The 11,096-nt window shown below is 40.0% G+C and overlaps 1 protein-coding gene across 10 annotated transcripts in view; it reads left to right on the forward strand.

Annotated features, from left to right (window-relative positions):
• Window positions 1–11,096, forward strand: part of mcamb (melanoma cell adhesion molecule b) — a 39,475-nt gene that overhangs the window by 18,771 nt on the left and 9,608 nt on the right. For all 10 annotated transcript variants that reach the window (XM_032512282.1, XM_032512285.1, XM_032512281.1 and 7 more), the window contains exons 2-5: window positions 9,676–9,800; window positions 9,887–10,118; window positions 10,513–10,583; window positions 10,695–10,782. In XM_032512282.1, the coding sequence (XP_032368173.1) occupies window positions 9,676–9,800; window positions 9,887–10,118; window positions 10,513–10,583; window positions 10,695–10,782 (516 nt within the window). The remainder of the gene's footprint in view (window positions 1–9,675; window positions 9,801–9,886; window positions 10,119–10,512; window positions 10,584–10,694; window positions 10,783–11,096) is intronic.

Here is an 11,096-nt window from a genome sequence, read left to right on the forward strand (position 1 = left end):
GTGTGTGTGGCAGGTCACTATGACAAGTTGACCTTGTTTTCTCTCAGGCATCGTGGGAATGTGCAGTTTGGTTGCTGCAGCTGCCACTGTCCGTCTCTGCACACAGCAGTTAAAACATCACCTGAACCCCACAAAGGCTCCATGCAGAGGAGCACTACCAAATGTGTATTAGGGTCATAAATATCTATGATTATTTGTATTATTAATTACATGTTTGATCTATCGCTTAATTGTCAGTTTAAAAAAGACATCCGAAAGTGGTAAAAGGGGGCATCCTGGTTGCCCCAGATGCATGATACCACATAATTACAACGTTTCAGGTTCCAGCAAAACAATGCAGGGTTTTCAGACAAAACGTTGAACCAGGCTCAATATTTGTTCCTTCATAATGCAACGTCATCCTGCGCTGGCCAGTCAAATACACGCAAGGGCACATTCATGGCAAATTACTTTGAAACCTTTACGCCATATTGCAGTGTTTTGTCATCTGATAGTCCAAAAAGCTGCCCTCCACAGCGCTACTATTGGTCAAAAATGTATACGTAGAATTTGATACCATTGACTGTAAATATAAATGGACAAAGCATCTGGTTTGTCAAAGTGTTGCAAATGCGGAAGTGCCTTAAATCTGCATTCTATCTGAAATCCAGCAGGGGGAGGCATGTGCGGTTGCAAAAGGCAGTTTTTTTTTTTTAGAAGTCTATGAGAAACTGACCCACTTCTCACTTGATTTATTACCTCAGTAAACATTTTCATAAAGGGTTTCTGGCCTCAATTGCTAGTTTTAAGTCTGTTGCAACACAGAATGATGTTCATTTTGTTTTTAAATCATGGTCTTGTTGATTTTAAAATCGCTGAGGTGTTTTAGGGCGTGGCTGTGATGTGATTGCCAGTGAAATGTTACATAGAGTGTAAGGGCTCCTCCTTCACTCTTCTCTCTAGTCTAATATCGTCACATCCGCAACTAGGATGGCTGCGCCCGTAATGGCAAACTCAACAACTCATAGCAGATCTCCACAAACCAATGGGTGACGTCACACATGCTATGTCCAGTAAAATTACACAGTCTATGTTTAATACCGATCAACTACATCTGGTTTACTGATCTGCATGCATCATATCTTGATCCATTCACACCTTGAACTCCTGTAATTCCTCAGTGTCCAGTTTCTAGGTGCTATTTCTGTTAGGAGCTGTTGGCTAGTCTGCAACTTCAGGAGAGTTACTGTGTGCAGCCAGCATAGCGGGAATGGAGCCATCCACTCAGCCCAAGGTCGAAGCAACAAGACTAGTTTTAGAAATGTCTCCTCTTGATGTAACCATAATAAGGTCACTAGACTCCTCATCAATAAATAAAAGCCTTCCTAACTGGTTACAAGCAAACAGGATAAAAATGCATGCATATTTATGAAGAAACAGTAAAACACACTTATGACAAAGAGCCTGGTGCCAGAGGGGTTTATAGAAAGATCCCCAATGAGCACCACTGTGCACTGTGGATCAAAGAAGTTTTGAATTCAATGCAGAATTACAGCTGACAAGATTGCTTGCTGGTTCTTTAGAAATGGCATAACATATTCAATAGTACTTCAAAATAATGGCTACAAATATCATTTATATTTACTGGTCTCTGCTGTAGAAAATCTGTCATTCTTTCGGTTGAGTGGCTCTTTCATGGCATTAGAAACCCTGCTGCATGTTGAGTTTATGGTGAGATGCGTGTGCGCGTGCGTGCATGCTTCACAGGATTAATGTGATTGATGAATGTGTGACAAGGCCTTTTAGTGTTTATGTTTTCAAGAGTTTCTCACAACATTCCTCTGCACCATTTAGCTAAGACACATTCACCCAAACTAAGTGGGGCTACTGTTCTGTATGGATCTAGGAAGGGTGGGAAAAATGTGGCCGCGGCCGACTATCCCTGAAATATGTCTTTGACGTTTCTCAGTTTTCCAGGAGATAGGATCTGCTGTATTTGCTTGTCAATACCAGATTTTCATTATGATGAGTCACTATGTGCATTGTTGTCAACTTGAACCCTAATTTTCCCCATAGCCAACCAGTTTCGAACTTTGAAATGAAGAAAAGAATTTTTATATTTAATGAAAATATCACATTTTTATTTTTGTGTGGCTTCTTCCAGATAAAAATAAAGGGACACTCCATTATTGAACCAATATTCAGGTACTTGAAGAGACAGATACAAATAATGGTGAAATTGGACATAACAAAGGCTGAGATATTCTCACTCAAGCTTCAAAATCACTGGATCATATTAATCCCCAAATGCAACTTGATAGCATCGTTTGTTATGTATGTTATATATTTATTAATCAAACTTTAAAAAAAATTGAACTCTACTCAAGCATAATAATCTAGAGACTAATGGTTTCAGGTTTGATGAAACATGAAGGGATGACACCTTTTTTGTAGGACACTCCCCCCCCCCAACTAATGGAGAATATTTATAGTATTTAAAATAATGTAACATTTGAAAAGGCCATAACTGCTACACTGCCACTCAATTTTAATACCAGCTTGAATCAGAGAGCTGCTGAGTGGAGTGAATGCACCCTTGAAGTAAAAGGTGGCTTTGTGTGACATGACTTCCTGCAGCTTGTCAGGAGCCACACTGAGTGAGAGTTCTTATCTTCAGCTTGATAACACTGTATACTGTAAGTGTGCCTTTGAGGGGATCACTGCAATAAATGTCAGAGGTCATAGTAACTGTCAGAGAACCAAACACCCTCTTTCTTCACACATCCCTTGATTTTTTTTTCTCCTGCCCACCTCTATTTTTTCTTTCTCTATCCTCTCTTGGGCTCCTTTTATCGGTTTGCTCATATTAACTCTACACTCCACTCCCTCTCCTCAGACCTATTTACATCTGTACAAAGAGCAGCCTGACTGAGGCCCTGTTTTCCCATGCTCCCTCTCGCTGTCTCACCATGTCCTGAATTAGGGCTGCTATTTCTGGAGCTAGCCGGGTCAGTGCACTGTAATTCTGCTGTATCATGTAAGCAAACAAGCTTGATGGGCTATTGTTATTCTTAGATGTGACAGGGCTGGAAACATGTCCCCGAGCTGTTGCTTTATTTTACTGGCGTGTGGAAAGGGGAAATATTTGGATCAAAGTAATATACACTGTGGTATGCAACGCATGCTGTGTTTCACTACTAAACAATAACATTATAATTGAATGTAATATGTCTCTTGTTATTTTTAAGATGATTATAATTATGCTCCCTCGTGTTGTCTGTTTTCTGCCTTTCCATTCTCGACAGTGAAATCACCTGACAGGATAAGCTAGTGGGTGATGGTAAGCAATTAAATCTAAGTTTACGACAGAACACACACACACACACAGGGAAGCCTCGCTGTCTCGCTATACGCCCTCCCTTTTTAATATAATATTCATACTCGTCCTTTCATGTCTTGGTTCAGTGGAGTTGCAACCTTTCCTTTTAAGGGACATGCCAGAAGTAAATTAAACATGCATTAGAGTTTATGCAGAGGAATCCACAGAATGTAAATATTAATACAGTACCATAAATCTGACCTTCTGATAGAAGAAACAGATTAGATTAGGCCTCCGTAATGCAAACAAAACTGCGTGCTCTCTGTTTTGGATGAATGGATTCTTAACTACATGGTTCCTTTTAGAAAGAGCAGATGCTTTCTGGCTGCTGGTGAATCACTGAAATAAATGGCTGGAAACGAGTGAATGAAACATAGCAGAGTAGGATGTGTGTCATGTGCTCTGAGACATTTGCAAACCATGTAATAATATGTTTAGTGCTGCAGTCGGGTCTCAAGTTCAGGTCAGTAGTTGGATACAGCTCAGAGACCTGTTTGTGTGTGCGTGTGTGTGCATGTGTGAGAGCGCACGTGTGTGTTTGTGACGGATCCTATTGCACATCTGAGGGCCCCGTCCCACCTTACAGCTCCCAGACAGACAGGCTGAGAGACCTCAGGCTGTGTGTTTCTGCTTACGCCTGCCCTCAGCGAGCATCCTGTCACTCACTGCTGCTGCTTTGATCAGAGTATTTCCCCTCAGATTTGAGGAAGTGGTTTCTTAAAGTTTTTTCTCCGCAGATCCTTAGGAAATCAATGTCTATCTCTCCATCCATGTAAAAGATGTCTTGACAGCTAGTAGCCAGGTTGACCCAAAATTTGTTACGGAAATTCATGGTTATTCTGGTGACCTTCTGACCTTTACTCAAGCACCACCATCAGGCCATATTTTTTCACCTTTTACCACTTCTAATTAATAGATTGTTATGGTATTTATTTAATATATTCATGGTGCCCAGAGGATGAAATGTCATTTTACACATAAGCTTTACTATCGCCACACCCTCAGGTCACTACCATGACACTTGCTGAGCATTTCAGGGGGTAAACCATTTTATATACCTTTCCTGTTGCACCAACCAGTCAGTATCGATTCTGTCAACCATTTTCACATGATGTGCTCCTACTGAAAGTTATACTCTCTCAGAGAGAGAGAGAGGCTGTCCGTGTCATAGCCATATCTCCTAGAAATGAGGTTTCTATACTAATTTACTTAAACAGCCGAGGAGTTTTGAAAGAAAAATAATGTCGCCCTGTTGCTTGCTCTGGAGGAAACTACTAGAACTGTTGGGTCCTTGTAAATTCTGGAGTGTGGTCTAGACCTACTCTATCTGTAAAGTGTCTTGAGATAACGCTTGTTATGAATTGATACTATAAATAAAATTGAATTGAATTAATGCTACTTAGTATACTTTTTTGTAACATAATGAGGAAACTTTGTTGACACTAATACTGAAATGATATTGAAAGTACCAGTAAAATACTCTAGTCTATATCCGCGATGTTCCATTTGCAGGATTTCTCCAGTACCACAGGAAATTCCGCCAGATGCATGTCTTTTCACCGATGTTCGTTTCCTTCTGCTTTCTTTGTGTTGAAATTTGAAACTTTGGTGGATTTATGAGGACAATGGTAATTGCTCCTCAGATCTCGGTGCTTTGTTAATTGAGACAGCTAACTAGACTTTCTGTCCAATCTGAGTTTTCTCTTGCACAACTAAAACAGCTTTTTACATACATGTTCCACCATAACAAGTTCCTTCCTGAGGATTTTTTAAAGGGGCTCCTCGCAGAGCTTAGCGCTGCCCAAGACAATTGCGGTTGGTTTAAAGAAATGCCAATAAACCAGATCATGTTTTTCTCCCATCTCAGAATGCTAAAATGCGTAATATTCATTCATTTTTAAAAAGAGAGCTAAAAAAAATCCTCGTTGGGCCATGTTCTGCCCCTGTGCCACCATTCTACAACCTAGTTAGGTTAATGTCAAGAGGAGTCCAGGACGATTCACTGATGTAAATGCCAGTTAATGTGCTGAAGATGAACAGCTTCTCCTCTCCCTCACCGATGACCATATGTGGTCTGGGCCAGCTGACAGAGCAGACCGAGGGAGCAGGTCGACTGCAGTCCATCAACTAAACCCTTCATGGTTAGGTAGTCATAACAGATTCCAGCCTTTGAACAACCACATGCTTCATCTCATCTGTCTACTGTACCTGTCAGAGGGAGGACTGAAACGTCTGACATACAGTATGTATATGGTCATACTTGTTTAATAAAAATCCTAATGGAAGACTGTCTGCTGATCACCTGGCATTAGTTTTCCGTGTTGATTGAGTGTTTTCTGTACGTGTTGTTGTCATAAGAGGAATAAATGAAGAGAAAAAAGCTCCGAGCATGGCAGGAAGTTTTGTTATCATCCCCATCCAAAGACAAAAACTGATTGTGTATCCTGACAAAAGACTTTGACGTCATTGTAGACATAACAATGTCTTTGATACCACTTCCCCCTTGAGATTATCCTATCCTTTCTTCCCGTGCTCTCCTTTTGTAATGGGTGTGTTGTGGGGCTTATTTAGTCTTATCTTTAAGTACACCTAATCTAGCAGTGCCTTTGAGTAGTATCTGCCCACTTTGTGGGATGAGCTGTGTTTGAAGGTGGGAACAGCTGAACCGATACGATTATTTCTGTCTAGGGATCACCTGGAGCCTTGACTGAAGCTTGATAATCATTGCTGTCACAAGTAAGATATATATTTACCATATTTATGCAAGTGACGCAGACTCAATTAGCTTCATAAATCAAAGCAAAATGTTCATTTGACAGCAACATTTCTCTGGTATGTTTTCTACATATCTGTGGGAACAAAAACAGTCCTGTTATTGTAAGGGTTTTCCTCTTTCTGTACTGTGGGAATCCTTTTGTTATGCATTCTTGTAAATTTGAGGCTTACTTTCTAAAGTCCTTTAAAATATAAATATATATATTTTACATTGTATGACAATATCACATACACTGTATATTAATATAACAAGTTCAATGACATTTTTTGATACTGTTTTCTTGGGAAATAGGCTTATTCACTTTTTTTGCCAAGAATTGAATGAGAAGATCAATACTACTCTCACAGCCGATAGTGATCGATCTTCCTGCTGCACTTTCACATCAAGTGAAATATATTCTTTATTTGTTCATTTACGCTAAATCGATTAGTTAATTAAAGCAACTATTTGCCAAACATTAATTTATTTCAGCTTCTTAATTGTTGCTTCTTTTTTTTTTTCCTTGGATGGATGTGATGGCAAACAGAAGAACATCTTCGGGTTATAGATTATTGGTTGGACAAAACAAGTAATTTAAAGAAGCCATATTCTGACAATTTATAGAAAAAGATTAATTGATTAATTGAAAATATTGCCAGCAGATAAATTGACAGTAAAATGTTTCAGCCGTAAGTTTCATTGTTGATTTCTTATAGTTCAGAATGAAACAGCCGTAAGTGAGTTTTTGTTCATTTTTATTTGTATTCAGTTGCATTGGTTAGATGACACACACACACACACACACACACACACACACACACACACACACACACACACACACACACACACACACACACGTTCCTATCTTACCTGCACGTACAAAAGCACCACATCATTGTCGTAGTGACTGCACTTTGTACGTTGCCACAGTCTTCTCTTCTCTCCTCTCCTCAGCAGCAGATATTTACTTTAGTGTACAGAGCACATTCCGCCCTCTTGTGGAAATCACACTTAACATGTTAAATTGTTGTCTCAGGGTCAAACACACACTTCAGGGTGAAGATATTGTTTGCTGAGGGCAGCTCATAAAGCAGCTCAGCTTTATTCTGTCGTACTGATTTAGGACTATTATATAATGTGCATTGACTCCAATTGCTGCTCTCTCATCACCAGAGAGGATCGATCTGAGGCCTTGGAGTGCCAGCCGCTCTGTTGATGCACTGTGGAGATGAATGCTGGTCAAATTACTAATGAGATTTGATTGAGATTCCCCTGAGCAAACAGACTCTCAGCTGTCAGACAGGATGGGGAACGAGTTTGTGAAACATTCTGTATGATGCAAACTAGAATTTGAAATAGGCTTTCTGAATTCCACTTTTGACTGTAGGTAAGTCCTCAGGTGGGGGTTGGGATGTTGCAAGTGAGTCAGCAATGTCCTTCCATTGCTAATGGCCAGGAAATGTCCATGCGAAGAGGCTAATTGGATTTCTTTAGGAAAGCATCCGTCCAGCTCCATTAGCCGTTGGTAAACAGCAAAACACTGCAGAGGGAGAGGCAGGTGGGAGAGTAAACAGGGTTTGAGATGTGGACAGATGGAGAAGAAGTCGGAAAAGAAAGGGAAGGCATGTTTATTGTTGATGCAGGGCAAGGAGCAGTCAGAGGTTTAGTTGGGGGGGAGTGGTAAATGTTTGTTATCCGTGCAGATGATGAAGGAGTGAAATGCCAGCAGTGATGCAGGGATGTGTCTGCTGGGTAAGAAGCTCATCAGCAGGCCGCCCTAGTGTGGTAATTCACTTAACTGCAAGACTATGCATCTGATCATTTTTCCTGGATGAAGTGTCTCTGGATACCTGATACAGTATACTAGTGCCCTGATTCTGCCTGGAAAAAAGTGTCTGAACAATTCTCCAATTGTTCTATACAAATTAAATCTAAAACAGTTAACCATTTTATATGATCTATTTCACTGTTTTTGGCAAAAAATCGCTAGTAGGTTTGCAGAGCTTTTTTTTCTAACACTGTGCACCCACACTCGTGGCTGGAAATTACTCAGTTTTTAAGTTTTTTTACATTAAAGAGTTGTCAGGTGAATCTCATGTTCTTCTTCAGTAGGTGGAGCGGCCCAAGCAAGTAACTAAGCAAACTCAATTTGCTGTGGAAGACCTTGAGACATTAGTAGGAAGCGTAGCACGGAAAATCTTGATGTGAACTTTCGCGCTGTAAAAAAGCTTTTACATAACAAAATATAATTTAAAAATGATCCTTTGTGAAACAGTGTTTTATATTGTATTGTCTGTTGTGCTTCTTGAGGTTAAAAAAAGGTCAATGTTGGAGAACAGATTAACCGCATTTACATTCTTCTGAGCAGCTCTTGACATAAACTACAAGAAAAGCTACATTCATCAACACAAGGAAAGGCTAAATCAAACCTGGCAACCTTGTTACCTCCTGGCTACAGCGCCCGTTGGCATCTCGCACAGCTGACACACAATGCAATGTAAAGTGTAATTTGGGGTCCCTCCTATAGACTATTAGGATGGCAAAGAGACCTTGGAGGGGGAAAACCTCTTTCCTCAGAGACAGATCATGGAAGAACAGTGGGGCTACTATGCTGCCTGTAAATTGAGCCTTTCTTCCTGTGAGAGGGTGACATGGTGGAATGCAGCACATTAATGTGGACATGGGTGGGCTCCTCATTCCTGTCATAGCATTTCTCTCTTCCCTTTGACCCTCCATCAACTTTCATGTCTCTTCTTTTTGCCTCCATGCCTCTTTTGATTTTGTGTCAACAGGGTTTGGATGCAAAAGTTAGTTTCTTCATTATAACTCAGGTTCCTGTAAGGATGATAATTATTAATCTTTGCGAATAAACTTGAGGTTCTGTTGTATCACAATCCTGTTCATTTCAGGTTCAGTTCAGTGAAGCTTTATTGGATTTATGTTTTGATTGGCTGATATCCTGCAGAGGCCAATATTGGCAGATATTTATTGGTATTGGCATGCATTTTGCTAGATTTAGAAACAATATCTCCGTTACATAGTTTGTTCACCACTTTTAGGAATCCTTAGAAGTACTAGTTCATGATGTAACCTTCCTCAAATGACTCAATAAACGCACATTTATGTGATACTCCCATCACATTTTCCACAACGTATTAATTCATTAGAGGTTTGAATGGCACTCGTTCAATCTCGAAATCTCGCTGGATTTTGGAAAATTGCAGGGGAACTTGAGTATTGAAAATTGCCGGCTCAATCAAACAAACGTGTACACCAGCCTTCCCAGTAAGACTTGAAGGCTAAAAGAGCATTTATGTTATATTACCAAAGGTCTTTGATTAAAAAAAACATTAAGAACATATTTTAAAAAAAAACCTACTTTTATTACTCCAAAAGTAAATAAATAATGTGATTGCAGTTGATAATTAAGTGAGAATTACTCACCCAAGTACAATTGCACAAATTGTCGTTATGTTGCAAATATGAGATTGATGGAAATAAATGACTGAAAATGTTGAACAGACATATTTAACAACAACCATATTCTCTTTCTCCATTTCAGTGTGGGCTAATGTGGAGGTGAACATGGAGGACAGAGTGGAGGTGTTCAGGGGAGAAACAGCTCACATCACCTGCCTGTTTACATCATCTGACGGCGTCGGAGGCATGGTCATACAGTGGTTCTACGTGAGTTTCTTTAAGCCTGATGCATACACAGAGAGGTAGGATGATGATGCATGCAATGTTTCATGCTTTTGTACTCAAACCTTTAGGTGAAACCTCCGGGTGAGAAGCAGAAAATCTACTACCAAGACACCACCATGAAGGTTGTAGACCAAGGCACACAGTTCACAAAGCGGATGAGTGTGAATGGTACCGGAGCCACTGGAGAGATAGTGCTGACTATCAGCGACGTGCAGCCGGTAGACGAACTGGAATTTATCTGTCTCATTAAAGGTCTAACAGATGGGACTGGGGAGGGACGCACAAAGCTGAAGGTGTTCGGTAAGATTCAATCTCAGATGGCGTGTTTTTTACAATGGTTTGAGTGAAAACCTTTTAGCCCAAATAAAAAAATTAAAAAAAACACCCTCAAACTCTTTTTACTCCCACACTTCATAGATGCATCACAATGTTTACAAAGTCATCCCCCCTTGCACAATGTCACAATTTGTAACATTTCAACTTATTTCATCTTCATTTTCTTCAATTAAATTTTTTCAGCTTTTTTACCTAAACTAAAACTTCAGCTCGTTGTATCGATTAGCCTTTAACTGACACCTTTAATTCATTTCAGTGCTTCCAATGATACTTTAACTTACATATGAGACACTAAAAATATTTTTATGGCAAATTTAGCCATTCCTAGTTCTTATTTCATTTCTTAATTGCTATGCAGAAACACCAGAACATCCCACCATTGAGGGTGTGCAAACAGGGATCTCAGTCAATGAAGACAGCCCATCCAAGGTAAACAAGCTTTGGCACATCAGTATCAGTAAAAAAATGCTGAAATTACCATTAGGCTACAATTTAATTCTTTGAATTTTGTCTTTTCTCATCCTCTCTCCTCTCCTACAGATTGGGATCTGCGAGGTCAAAAATGGCTTCCCCAGGCCAAACATCACTTGGTACCGAAACAACACGCCACTACGCGCTGATCAGGATGGTGAGACAGATTGAGATCAACATCCGTGACACACATCTATTTACACTATTTTTGTTTGTTCTTAATGTGATTTAAAGGTGCTGTAGGTAGTAGGATTGCAAACATCCAGAACTTAGCCAAAGAATTTGAACATCAACAACTTCTCAGTCCCTCCCCCCTTTCCGCTAAAGCCCAAAACGGTCTCCTACAAGGGAGAATCAATGCGTGTGCATGAGCAGTGATTGGCTTGCAGCTAGACATCATCTGAACATGCAGGTGCATCTGAACAGGGAGCTGTGGATTTTTGTAAATCCCACTAAAGGACAATACATACA

This window comes from Etheostoma spectabile, chromosome 3, assembly GCF_008692095.1.
Source record: "Etheostoma spectabile isolate EspeVRDwgs_2016 chromosome 3, UIUC_Espe_1.0, whole genome shotgun sequence".
NCBI lineage: Eukaryota > Metazoa > Chordata > Actinopteri > Perciformes > Percidae > Etheostoma > Etheostoma spectabile.